The sequence below is a fragment of the Colletotrichum acutatum genome (genome assembly GCF_030867785.1).
Source record: "Colletotrichum acutatum strain CBS 112980 chromosome Unknown BDZ83scaffold_199, whole genome shotgun sequence".
Lineage (NCBI taxonomy): Eukaryota > Fungi > Ascomycota > Sordariomycetes > Glomerellales > Glomerellaceae > Colletotrichum > Colletotrichum acutatum.
The window spans coordinates 1-13,759 of record NW_026849193.1 but is presented as its reverse complement, the minus strand read 5'-3'; the positions used below and the strand labels follow the sequence as shown (position 1 = coordinate 13,759).

At 50.3% G+C, this 13,759-nt stretch overlaps 3 protein-coding genes across 3 annotated transcripts; 1 reads left to right on the top strand and 2 right to left on the bottom strand.

The window, feature by feature from the left end:
• Positions 1-4: 4 nt before the first annotated feature.
• BDZ83DRAFT_592816 (SnoaL-like polyketide cyclase) lies at positions 5-1,081 on the bottom strand (the record flags this gene model as incomplete). The annotated part of the gene is made up of 1 exon (XM_060506570.1): positions 5-1,081. The coding sequence occupies one exon, from the start codon at positions 1,079-1,081 to the stop codon at positions 5-7; it is 1,077 nt and encodes a 358-aa protein (XP_060358225.1).
• Positions 1,082-2,189: 1,108 nt separating this feature from the next.
• BDZ83DRAFT_592789 (family 61 glycosyl hydrolase) lies at positions 2,190-3,295 on the bottom strand (the record flags this gene model as incomplete). Its single annotated transcript, XM_060506564.1, has 3 exons — positions 2,190-2,473; positions 2,784-3,143; positions 3,238-3,295. 3 exons carry the CDS (start codon positions 3,293-3,295, stop codon positions 2,190-2,192), a joined length of 702 nt encoding a protein of 233 aa, XP_060358224.1.
• A 4,429-nt stretch (positions 3,296-7,724) lies between these two features.
• BDZ83DRAFT_156815 (uncharacterized protein) lies at positions 7,725-10,089 on the top strand. Its single transcript, XM_060501369.1, has 4 exons — positions 7,725-8,211; positions 8,287-8,520; positions 8,581-8,841; positions 8,896-10,089. Exons 1-4 carry the CDS (start codon positions 8,027-8,029, stop codon positions 9,815-9,817), a joined length of 1,602 nt encoding a protein of 533 aa, XP_060358223.1. The 5' UTR covers positions 7,725-8,026; the 3' UTR covers positions 9,818-10,089.
• Positions 10,090-13,759: the final 3,670 nt, after the last annotated feature.

Here is a 13,759-nt window from a genome sequence, read left to right as displayed (position 1 = left end):
TAGCTCAGTTGATGCCCAACATGGACGACGTTCTCCTGTCGCCAGGCTTCTCCTGAAGCTGTCTCCGGTATGAATCCAACTCCATCGTCGCCCACACAAGCGCAATCTTCCCCTTGTCGTAGCGATACATACAGTGCTGGTGGAACTTGACGCTCTTCCCGTTCGGTTTCGCGTCTGCAAACTCCTGCACCGGCGTCCCCGAGATCTGCAGTCTCACAGCAACCTGCTGCGTCTCCTCGTCGACGAGCAACTCCTGGATGTTAAACCACAGTCCCGAAATCGCTTCTTGGCTGTACTGCATGCTGCGCGCGTAATCCTGCACCGACAGAACGCGGTTGTTGTGTCGCAGCTCCTTCTTGCAGTAGCGAGGGAACTCCTTGACCATGCTACGCCGATTGATGCTCGCGACGTACTTGCGGTAGGTTGCTGCCAAATCAATGGGTTCCGCAGGAAGACTGCGCATGAAGAAGCGTGGTGTGGTCGCGGCCTCGGGTGTCTGCAGGCGGATGCCGTCGTTATCCTGCAGCGTAAGCATGCGCGAGATCTTGCCCCTGTCGTCGAACCACACGAAACACTGCTCGTCGAATTCGTACGTTGTGCCGACGGGGTCGACGTCCATCATTGCCTCGGCGAGCGTGACGCGGTTGATGTATCGCACGGCGACGGCCTGGGCCTTCTTGTCGACGAGGAGTGTGTCAATTTTGATCTTGAAGCTCGCGAGGCCCTCGACACGCGACCGAAGGCGTTCGACGTGCTCTTCGCGTGTCTGGCTGCGGTTGTTGCGCATCAGAGTGTCGGCTAGGTGGTTGCCGATAACTTCGAATTTGCGGTTGTTGAGGCAGTCGAGGTACTCGCGCAGGCGGGCACCTATGTCGACTTGAATGCCCTTGCCGTCACCGTTCCATCTCTTGGAGGAGGGGCTTCTGCTCTTGCGAATGGGAATGCTGGTGGTGTTACCGGGAGCAGCTTCTTTGACTTCTGGGACCTCGGGAGGCTTGAGCTCGGGGGACTCGGGAGGAGTGAGAAGGGTCTCGTGAGGGAAGCACGGAGCTCCGTACTCGTCCATCGTGACAGTATTCATCTTCATCATGATATCTTTCGATGGGGATGTGGTAAGGGGTTGTTGATCTGTTTAATCGACTGTGACGAGAGCATGTGTTGCCTCGAAAGAATAGCCTTTGTCGCGATTTCGATGGACGTAGATGGGTTTGATGAGATGATGGGAATGTGGAAACAGGGTAGCACTCGGGGACGAGAGGTATCGAGCTTCTCGGCGTGAATTGTACTTGTAGGAGGTGAGCTTAGGTTGTCGATCTATGCAGATCACGGATGGGAATCAGGCCAGACCACGGCGACGTAATTAGGGGGGATTAGGTAAGTAAGGTACTGTCAATATGAATGAGCAATGAAAACGATCGAGCGATGGGAATTACGGGAGCTCAGAACAAAATAGCAGTCGACGTGACCGGGCCGGGGGTGGTGTGACTGAGCAGACACACAACAGTGAGAGAGACACAGAGAGTGATGGAAACACGAGTGAGAGAAAAAAGGGCACGATGAAGATCTCGAGCTTTGCGCCACGCCTCTCGCGTGGATGACGTACAAATCCCCGCAATTCCTGACATCACCCGCATCCCTGTGGCGGCCAGCCGAACATCTCATCCCTCACCATCCCAGAACATCCCAGGACCATCCCTAACCATAAGCGGGACGCGGACCTAACCCAAACAGCCACCGCACCGCGCTAGTCCGCCAGACTATATGCTGGAAATAGCCCATGGGCCAGTCGCCAGGAGGGAAACCTCCGCTACATTCCAATCCGGCGAGCTACGCTACTCCAGGTGGCTTGGGTGGCTTTCCTGGGGCAACCGGGGGAAGAGGGGAAATGATGGTCGAGACTCTCAGATCATGCCCCAGGCTCAGAATGACATAGGGAGTGTAGTGTGATAGTGTGAGGTACGTAGTCTCCTATTGAGGTGAACCCCAACAAAAACCTGAAATTCAGTTGAATCAAAGTCCGCCTAATCATGCCCAGACCAGGACCACCATCACGTCCCATCATCCATCAGACGGATGAACGGTCCCTGCGACGGGAAGTGGAACCCTCCCATTAACTCAAACCACCCCAAAACCACCCCGGTCCTCGCCTCCCGAGCTCTCGGAATCCCGGCATCTCCCTCACAAGCTTTTCAGCAGCTGAACGGGGCCGGCCCCGGGTTAGTGTAGCTCGTCGGCGTGGGCCAGTACGGCTGGAACAGGATCCCCGGGTCCGTAGACTTGTACGCTCCAGGGAACGACACGAGGCCCGACGGGCTGGTGCTCCCGCCCCCGGACACGGAAACCTGCGCGCATGCGAGGTAGAACTGCGCTCCGCCCTCCGTGGCGGCGCCATGGAGCGCCAGGTGCTCGACGCGGACGAGGTACTCGCCTGATGGGATGCACGCCGGAATCTTGGTGGAGAGGATCTGGGTGTCTGTGACGTTATTCATCGTTAGCTTTTGCTCGTCCACCTCATGAGAAACCCCCTACGAGCCCACAAAACACTGAATCAGCCCTATGCGAAGGAAATCTGTTGCGGGCACGCGATTCACACTCTCCACTAAAGTGAGAGGGCCCCTTTTCTTTTGAAACCCGCAGAAAGCTTTTTTAGTCTCTGCATTTCTCCTCTTTTCTGCCCTGTTTCCCCCATTTCCAACATTTCCTTCACTACTCTCCGAGCCTCTTCTCCGTCATATTATTCTGGAGACAACAAAAAAGAAGGCAGAAAATTGGAAACAACTCACTGGTAGAAGCCCACTCCAACCCACTGCTCGTAATAGTCGGCCTCTCGTGGTAGATCTTGAACCACACCGCCCCGCTGCCGTCCCACGTCGCCGCTGTCTGACCGGTCGGCACCTTGGCCATGTAGAAGCTCGCCGGTCCCGGGTGTCCCACGACCCCGTTGGCCGCGAACCCGATCGTTGAGCCTGCCGATACCGGCAGCGTAGTCACCGTGCCGCGGTCAGCGGCGTCTGCTTCGTAGCAACGGATTTGTGTCGACGACACACCGTCGGCCGGCCCGTTGGTGTAGAAGTTGAGCGTCTTGCGCACGTGTTGCCATTCGGGGTAGGTTGTGCCACCGTAGACGAGGCGACCGAAGGTGTCTAAGTTCAAATAAGTTAGAGCTATCTTGTATTTTATGTGCAGCGCCGGCTTTATGGTTTCTGTGAGATACGTATGATTGACAGCCAGACTTACAGTGGGCCTCGGCAGAGGCGGCTGCCACAGCGAGAAGAGCGATTGGCGAGAACTTCATTTTGCTGCTGTGATGGCGACTTCTAAACGTATGACTTCTCCAAACTCTTAGCATTCTGGAATCCATTCTTCTCGATCAACCTCGGCCGGCCGACCGACCAACTCTTAAATAAAGCTGCCATCTCAGTCACTTCCATATCACTACTCTCGATGCTCACATGGCGTGTGCGGGCGGTCGCTTTCTCAGCAATCACGAACGCTTAGAAGGAACTTCCAAGAGCTTCTTAATATCGTAAAAGTCTTTCCGGCCACTGGCGAAATCTACGGGGCTATGTTCCACGAATCTTCTGTCTTCGGGGTCGCGACCGGAGCGAGGCCTCCGAGAGAAGGTCACAACACGATCCTGGCGCTGCCCTTAGTTGCTACCCGCCAAGATCCAGTGAACTACTGCCTGTCCAATGGGTCCGGGTTAAACATATTGAACCTAATTAAAACTAGACCCAAGTCTGGAAATGGTTTCTTTCGCTTGTCTGGGGTTTGCACTTTCTTCCTTCAATCGATATTCGAGCTGCTCTGATGACAGGTATTCTAGCATCCATAACACAGGCGGATAGTATTCATATTCTCACGGAGATCAATGGATCTATAATCTCCGTCTTTTATATGTAAGGTCACTGCGATGAACAGCAGCACACGTGTAGTATTTTGCGTTCTGTTTTGGTCGGTCTGAGAAAGGCGGACGAGTTTAATGGGCAAGCCTACCAGTACTCAAGATAGCGTTGGGCAGCTATCCTCAACTTTGACATTATGGAAGAGTCGTTTGAGAGATCAATCCTAGACTCCAGTCGTATAGCAGAGATCACATTGCTGCATAAATGCGGAGTATATTGGCACTGATATATAACAGAAAACCCGGTCTGACATAGGATCCCACATCGCCCATTTCAAGCAGTGTCTACCTCAGATCTGCGTCCACCTAAGAGTCCAATTCGGATTTCAGGCTGGTGTCAGCCCATATCATGTCTTGCATGGCTTAGCAGCTGAAGCTGTTCCTGATGCGGCAGATCTCGTCGCAGTTGACGTTATCGGCATAGGGGCCCTTGCAATCACACTGATTGGCGGGCAAAACATTGCAGCAGCAGTCCTGGATCATAGGTTAGCACTTTGTTCACACTAGATATTTCACAGCGAAACGTTTGTTGCAAAATGACTTGGACATACCTTCGCAGCTACGCCGCTGATGATGGCGAACGCAGTGACAAAGATAGTGAACTTCATTTTGAATGGTTAAAATTGAAAATGATGATCTTGTTGTTGATTTGCTGGGTGATTTGATGTTTCAAATGGCTTAGACAATGTGAATCGATTGTGGTGGTTGAGAAGTTCTTTCTCCTACCTTTTGTTAGTCGAAGGAAAAGTGATGTTTTATACAAATTCCTAGGAGAACTATCATCAACTCTTATTGCTTTTAGATCTCGAGAGAAGCCTAACTGTCACTGACAGCAACTGCCTCGGGACGGAGCTGGGATGTGACACGAGTCGTGTTGCAGGTATTTGTGGACGAGTTGCACTGCGAACCCATGACAACGTAAAATGAACTGGCCTTGAATAATAATCAAGTTTTCAACATTACTTATCGGCCCTCGTGAGCTTCTTGGCTCTAAAACTCCACGAAGTGAGAGTGGACCTCGCATCCTGACTCAGTTCCAGTCACAACTATATTCTAACTGTTACTATATCCACAAAAGCCGGCGGAAATTCGTTCTGAGCATAGTCCGTCGGCTTAATACAAGAACATCGACGTAATCAGCCCGATGTCAGACTTGCAAGATTCCTGCACGGGTCGTATCCCGATGGCTACCAATGGAGTGTCTCGACGGTGTACGAAGTCAGGACTCTGCGTTCATCCGGTTTTACTCCGTCCATCATGCAAGGTACACAGACATCTCTAAATCCGTACTGTCTAAGCAATGCACGTGCTTCTTGTAAAGAAAAATGGTTCATATTATTCCTTAACATTAGAGTTGTGAATGTGCGACCGAAATTGTTTCCTACCGATTCTGCATCCGGATAGAACTCTTCTCTATTCGACTTTCTCTCCTTTGCAAGAAGTTGCTCGTAATGAGCTATCTTCTCTCAGTTTTAACACGTGGTAGATTAGAAGGTTCTAAACAGACACTTCCTCGGTCTGCAATTTGGTTTACAACAGAGTACTAGTAAGTAGTCATGGGTGACAAGTTTGGCTCTACATACGGAAGAAGGATGGGAGACGAAAGTGTGGTGTGAAGGAATTGCATCTCAATCTAATGAGATGCCGCATCATTGAGACGATCACGTGGAATACTAGATTGGGAGATTTCCAAAATGACCCCATGGCTGGGGTACTACTAGAGGTCATTACAACGATTCGTCATTGTTCCCCAGTTCATGTCATGTTCACTCAATGTCATTACTTCAAAGCATTATCCAAAAAGGTATCCGCTGTCCGCGTGCGACTTGCATTTATCTCTGCTTGGTCTTGAAAATCTCTTGTAGCACCTTCCATCGATTACTTAATCCGTTCATCAACTGACTTCGCCTCACCGTTTAGGGCTCGAAGACTCCGGTCTTAGTATCCATACTAAAGCGCTTTTACGATGAGTATAACTAAGTAGATAGTTACTCGGGTGTGTTGAGATGAGGCTTAGTGTTGATGATTGTTTCTTGGACAGGGCAGTTGAATCGAGTTGCAATGATCTTCTACGTTTTGTGCCTTTACAACATCTCAGCGGAACATGCTTACCCAAGTGCATATAGCATGCGGCGGAAAGACTCGGCATTTGCCTTTGAGCTTGCTTCAACATTTAAAAGAGACTTCAGATTCATCATATGCGCCTTGACCAGCTTTCTTTACGGTGTCATGACGAGGCAGAAACTGCTGGGCATTGCACCATGAACTACGGAAGACTTGATCAATGATTGTCTCGCCCCAGCCTGCCTAATGCACGCCAACCTAGCCGTGTGGATGTACCCCAATTGCCCAAGTACACTGATGTTTGGGAATGGAATCGCGAAATTCCCAGTGACCCGTACAATATCCCAATCTCTGTGACCTAGAATATATCACGAGAGGTGTGCTCCCATGAAGGCCAAATCCTCGCCTACGTGCTCATTCGTGCCACTCTTCTTGGCCTTCCTATAGCCAGCCTTGTTGTTTTTCGTAGTCTTCGACTTCGATCTGGATGACGAACCGCAGCGGGCGGTCGTGCTCGATGTCTCTTCGTCCACGGAGAAAGGAGGGGCGGGTCTGCGAAGTGAAAATTTAGAGATGAGGATGGAATGGCAAAACAAACATTGGCTACTGGAGACGAAAACTTACGCGGGCTGGTTATTTTTGCGTGAAGATCCCATAATTACGTGTAGATTGCGTTTGTGAATCGGATCACTAGGTAGATGGAATGGCTGGGATAGGAGGAGTAGGAGGTAATTGCTGATACGCTCTGAAATTCGCAAATTGAATAGTGTATTCAAGAGTCGATCAGTGAGGCTATGTGGAGAGAGAGCGGGCTGATGTCAAACATAGAAAGACAAGAGAATCCGAGGGTTTGAACGAGGTATTTATCATTCTAGAAGCCTCCCAGTCAACGTTGATCAGTTTGACCTACATACAGGCTCGGACACTGCCGCCCTACAAAGCTTCGCCCTCTACCTCCCACATCAGGCAAACATATCAATGGTGAAGCAACACAGTAAAGCCGGGCATAGGTAGACAGCCCAGATCTGCATCCGTCAGTTGAAGTTCACCAGCTCAAGGTGCGATGTAGTCTCCATTTTTCCCACCGAGATTGAACGTCATTGGCCATTCCCCTTTTGTAAGTCTCACTATAACATCGCAGCCAGGCCTAGGGGTCAATACGGGACGGGTGAGCAGAACCTTGCGTGTCACAGTCGTCATGAAGGCACGGCGAGTGATGCACTGACATCTAGAAACCCTGGCATCCTATTGGATCCTCACCTTTTGCGCATGGTAGACGTTGGAGGGAACGGCTTCCGGCCACCTGCAGAAACTACACTAGTGTCACTTTTCAAGATGGGTCAATCAACCGGTCTGGGCGAGATGAGTGGTGACATTTTCATTGGTCAGTTGCCTTTTGTTCTGTCGAGTTATTCGCTGGCAGGGAATGACAAGGCGGGGCGTCGGAAGAGCTCAAATGGGCGGGGGACCGAGAAAGGGGCAGCATGACAGCTAAGCATACGACAGAGCCTCCTTGGAAGTATCTACAACTGCCAGCCAAACATGCAGATGAGTGGAGATTTGGCTGTCGTTGCGCAGAACGATTGGCCTCTCTCTTTTTGTATTGCCATTCATTGGATGTATCTTGGGGCTTGGCCACGGCCGCTACGACAGTGAGGCGTCAGCTGTGAAGACTTGATTGGTGAGTCGCCTTTTGTGAGTTACACATACAAGGAACGTGGGATGAAGGGCTGCTTCAGCTGCATACCGTCATTCTCTGAAATAAGGCATCGGTTGCCTTAAGCCCCAAAGCAACCACCACGAGGTCGATGGAATAAGACCGTATGGGTCCGCCTCCTTGGAAGCGTTTTGATTCCTTCCTTCCTTCCATAACAATTTCGGTCAATGCCCAACGCTCCCGTCCATCAATTTTGGCCTTCATATATCAATTCGTTGGGTGGTTCCCCCAAACAGGTTTTCAAGTCCATCTTGAGTTACTGAATCTGCACCTGGAGTCTATTCGATTTCTACCTTGACGGGCCAAACATCACTGCTGCCTCGATTTTCCGTGGCGTAGTAATGGACGCCCCGAGAACCTTTGGCCCGCCCCGGCAGGCTACGTTCCATGACATTCCTTATGAGAAACGATGGGACCATCTCAAGGACATAATCGCCAAGGCCTTTTTGGGAGACACTACAAGCAGCCCACTCACATTCCCGAAACTTTCCGAATTCATGAAGAAGCACCATGGCTTTGATGCATCGTTGGTCAACCTTTCTCCCGAGAATAGCATAAGCATAACCTTGTCATCCTGTCATCTGACGTATGCCGCAAATAGGCCCGCTCAGTATCGCTATCGTCTCGGCCAGTGGGACATCCGAAAAAACACGAAGAAGGTAGAGAAGACCGCAGCGATTACCGCCCTCGGGAAGCGCAATCGTGTCAGAGGCAGCACCTCGGATGTGAAGATCCGACAAGGGGAGTCGATGATGCCCATGGACAGCAAACAGGTGAAGCGGTTCATCAATGACAGTATTCGTCACCACTCTGTCCCGCCATTGACCCCTGGCATGTAAGCTATCATCCCCACCACCACTTCAATAGATCAGAGTCTAACCAGATGGATTCCAAGAGTCTCTCAGTGGAACCTGCCATACATCGCGTACCGTGCCTCGCTCGGGAGGCAAGACGATCAAGCGTCTCCGTTCAACTGCAATCCACCGACCCCGCAATATCTCCAAATCAACAGCCCCGAGGCATCTGCTGGCCAAGCTTTGGACATGTCTCCTGGTGTTGCTCTGATTCGGAGGAAGACCATGCTGGATCGGTCAAGCCTGCTTCTACAAGGACGTAGAGAAGAGTTGTTGAGTGGATGTAATGTCAATGACAGAAGGTATAGATTTCCTGCCAATGGTTTTACTGGTTCATAATGCTAATTACTTTACAGAACACTCTCAGACTGGCTGCATGACTACTGGATGTACTGCTTCGTGACGGCCAAGTTTTGGGGAACCGGCCCTCAAGAATGGACAGCTGGAATGGTCTCGGAGTTTACATTTGGTGCAGCCACCAATGGAACGCCTCAGAACTCCCGCTCGCCCCCCGCACGGATTTCTGGACAATCTTCATCGGGGTCCCGGCTCGCCGAAGCCCCACGACCAACACAGCTATGTCACTGGGCCATTCACCATAGAGATACAGTTCATTACGAGTCTTTACCGTCTTCTCCACGTGTAGAACAAGCGAGTTTTGATCCCGGTGATCAATCGTCTTGGACTGCGTGGACGGATTCTCAGAGATCCCAGTCTTATCAAAACTCCATTCATGAAGCCTTTATCCACAACCGATTCAGTACAACTGCTCCCGAGGAGGTTCCGATCGCCTGTGAAGTCGTTTCAGAGGTCATTTCGACATCTAACATGCCTTTGGCATTGGACTCGTTGGCATTTGCCATTATGGCTGGCAACGTAGAACTCATCTCAAAAACTCTTTGCGAAATGCAGCATTCAGCCATGACTGAGAGATTGGACCTCACGGGTATCCACCCATACCATCTTGCGGCATCCTTTCTAGATGGAGGAAGAACCTGTTGCCTCATGCTCAGTGAACTCACTTGGGCATTTCCAGACTACCATTATCCCATCGCTCTCAACAACGTGGACTCCAACGAACATACTGTGTTAGACTGTCTTATGATTTCAGTCCTGCGTTCCCACACAAATCTTTCACCCCCAGAGGTCAGCACAAGCTTCGTCCGATGCACTCGCTTTCCGGGCGAAGAGAAGGATATTTGTGGGCGGTGGAACGCCAATTCACCAGAACTACGACAGCTCTATCAATCTGGACAAGTGAAACTTCCGGACTTTTGAAAGCACAATTTTTGTCATAGCTCTGTACAGGCCGTGTGCCACAGCATGATGGCAATCTTTTTGCGCCCGTCAAGGCCAAACATCAACACTGTCAGCGGCCTCTTTCGACGACGTTGCACCAGCTGCGGGCTTGAGATGAAACTAGGCCCGCTGCATACTCTTGTGGCTGTCGCTTTCCATTTGGCAGAGAATGGAAAGAGTGGAGAAACGCTCTTTGGGGCACTGGCTTGTCTAGTCTGTCTCCTTGTACTAGGAGCTGACCCCACTCAAGTTGCAGACTTGTCAGTCCTCGACATATTCTCGTCTCCTGATGAAGGATTGTGTCTCCATAGACCCATGACTGCCTTAGAACTGGCGGACCAAGTTCCCAGAGCAGTAAGTGAAGGTTGGGGGGCTTCTTCTAAGCTTGGCTGGAGATGCCTCTTGTTGGTTTTGCGCCACACAACTCCGTCCCCGCAGCAAGACGAGCCGTTCACGAAGTTCAGCTTCAAGTCGAATCTATGTTGTCAACTCTACGACGATGAAGACAGAGACGAGATATTAGATGAGAGAGACAGCAGCTCGAAGCATGATGAGCGGGATGAGTGCCCGCTGTCTTACGCACATACTTACCTTGACCTGCCCTCTGGTAACCGGAATCTTGGCGTTCTCTGGGCGGCAGTTCAGACAGAGCTTCTCACTTACCGAAAGGTCAATCTTATCGATACAGCCATCTCAGATCACTTTCAACTACCTTCTCTTTTAAGGTGGCTGGAACAGGAATCTGACACCTTCGAGACGCCTCTACTCATGGACGGCATGATGAAGTCTCACGCGCCATGTGGGTGGTTTAGTGGAGACGGCAATAACGTCGCGGTCACAGCACCTGATGTGTGTTCAGAATACTTCATGAACATGGATATCTGGTCCCGGGCCTCTTTCATTGAAGAGATGATTATTGAGTGAGGGCATGTCTTGACACAGGGCTCTTCTACAGGAATGCTTCAACTACAATACATGCCACAGACCCGATTCCCTTCGAAATCAGTTCAGATACGTATAAACCCTTGAGGATGATCACCGTGGTTCTAGTGTATGACTGTATCGAATTGGATAGCCCATGCCTGCAAAAGTCGCACCGCAACCAACACTCATGTCTCGCAGCCATGTCGAGAAGTGGCCTACGCCAGCTTTATCTGAGGTACTTATAAATGTGTTCTCTTGGTTACTTCATAGCCTGCCGGGGACGCTTCAGAGGATTTATGACGGCTGTTTGTCCCTTTGGACTGCAATTTGGGCAATAACTATGATTGGGCGAGTAACATTGTCTCGCAAGGGAAGAGAACGACTCATACTGTTCCGTTTTTCACAAATCACGTGCAGATTCCGAGTAGTTCATCATATTACACATCAAGAGGCCCAGATTATCTACCAAACAATGCATCATACAATCCCATGCCAGGTTCCCGTGCACCTTTGCTAACTATGATTGCGGTAGTCCTTCATCCTCTCAATCTCCCGCGCTGCTTGATACAGGCAATAAACCGAGTAGCGCTGATTTGCCTGGATGTAGCGTGGCGTAAGCGCGATAACTTGTGTCTCCAACTGATTGACCTCCAATGAATCGCTGGCTCTCGTGGCCGATCCTATGTTCACCTCAGCTTCGGCACCTGTCCCTACTCCGGCAAGTGCAGGAGCACTTGCGCTCGTGCTGGCACTGCTCTTTGGCTGTATGGCAAGACCAGCATACGTTGCTCTGTGTCTGTGTCAATCTTTGTACCCGAAAGGTCCTAGGAAAGCCAGGTAACTCATCGCATTGATCACCCGATCCAGACTCTTGATACCAGGAATGATGTGCCCCAAAAGCAGAGTGCCGGAAGTTTTCCGGTTTGTCTTATCTGTTATCAGTTGAGAGCCCAGCCCTCGTGAGGCCATGTAGGGTCATTACAGTACATAGAATCTAAGCTGAAGAGAAGAGATTTGGAGCGGGGTTTCCGCGAAGGAGAAAAGCTCGAATAGAACCTCCGCGGAAGCGGTGTGGTAAGTCGTGACAGAATCTGGGCTTCAGCCTTGGTCCACTAATCGGGTCCAGCCCGTAATATCATCCATTTAAACGGGCGCAGCATGGTGGGTTGGCCCAAGACAGACCAGTCTTTCGTTATTTTCGGGTTAGTGCTCAAATCTGGCTCGGTATACAAGAAATGGCTTTCCTCGTCGAGTCCTTTAACACAGGGAAGGTTGGTAATTAATGGCCTTGATAATGGAGGGTGGCGAAAAAGGGCGTCCGACAGAAAGAGCAATTGCATGAGAGAGGTGGAAATGACACATGAGGGGAGGGCTGCCTCAGCCGGATGGTCTATGCATCCATCAGACGGGCAAGTGCTATTCTTTAAGTTGATAAAGGCTCCTCGATGGTTGGAATTCCGTTTTAACTGCGCCTTAAATCTCGAGTAATACGTCAGGCGTACATACATGTGAGCAGAAACCATTGGAATCTGGCACGCTAGGTTACGAAGGAGCTGGGTCGAGTCGTCATTCGACAACAGTTCTGCAAACCACTAGCATTTTCGTTCAGATTGCTGGACCGCGAAGCTGCTGCATCGCATAAATACAACAACGAAAGGTTGGTTACTGATGCGCAGTTGCCAAGCCTACCTTCATGTACTTTGAGTAACATAACATGTAGCTTTCGATCATTGCTTTCACACATGTCGCTCAACCGGGCCTTCTGAGAAAAGCACGGATGAGTACAGTCCCAGCCATGAGCAAGAACCATGGATATTCTCGGAAACACATCCTATATGTCACTTCGTGTCCAATTGATTAAGTAGGAGATATTAGCACAGAAAGCAGGAAAACCTAAGTAGATGAGGCGAACATGAAGTAAGGCGAACAAGAAGACGGGGACGATGGAGATATAAGACATGGCCTTCGAAAACATCGCATCATTATATGTACAAAAGCACCTGAACCACTTGACGGGATGATTGAGAAACACAAGAAAGTAACATCAGCAACAGCTTAAAATCTCTTCCTCACTCAGTGGTCTTCTTGCGTATAGACGATAGTTATTTGACCTCATCTGTCGTAGTATGCATCAAGCATTAGTAAAGTTTTGCGACAGACTCATACGAAAGCTGGGCTGCTGGAGGCTGTCTTCTGACACATACATGCAGTTGGTAGTCGTTGCCAAATCGATCTTTCAAGAGTTTCTGGAGCTTCCTCTTATTGATAAACCGCCCGGATATCTCTTGTTTCTTGTGACTGTGACTGTATGCTGACGATGAAGTCGCCGTTGATGAGAAGCCAGTGCTTTGTCGAGTGCACGGTTGAGAGTTGCTGAAAGTGTGATTACGAGGGTAAGTCTGTTTTGGGGAGGTGGAAAATAAGGCGGTGAGGTAGTTCATCATTGGAAAGAGGGGAAATCGTTGGTTTGAAGAATCACCGAAATCGAGTCTTGATTGATATGCTCAGAGATATCGTGAGGTCATTGAGGAAAACACAATGAGGATGCTTCACGGGATTTGGGACGGCTGCAGGCCCTCTTGAAGTAAGAAGTACAAGCTGATTTCCCCGTAGAGCACCTATACGTACATGTAAGACTGACTTCTCCTGAGCGAGTAATATCGTCTTGCAAGGGAGAAGAAAGACCTCTCATATTTCGGTTCCCCCCTTTCATTACGGGTAGATGCCGAGCAGCCCATCAAATTGCACCTTAACAATTCCAGCATCTGCTGCATTCTTGCGTTGTTGCACTACACCATACCTTCGTTCAGTGGCTGATCATTTAAGCGCACGGTCCGCTGGCGCGGGGTATTGCCGATCGACAGTGACATTGTTCAGTATGCCTGGCTGTCTGCCTACTTGCTATCGGGCAGAAACATGGCTTGGATGGTAGTGGTGTGGTGCAGCAGGCTGAGGGCTCGGCGGTCACGGTGTGGATGGTCCAGTGTAATACGCATG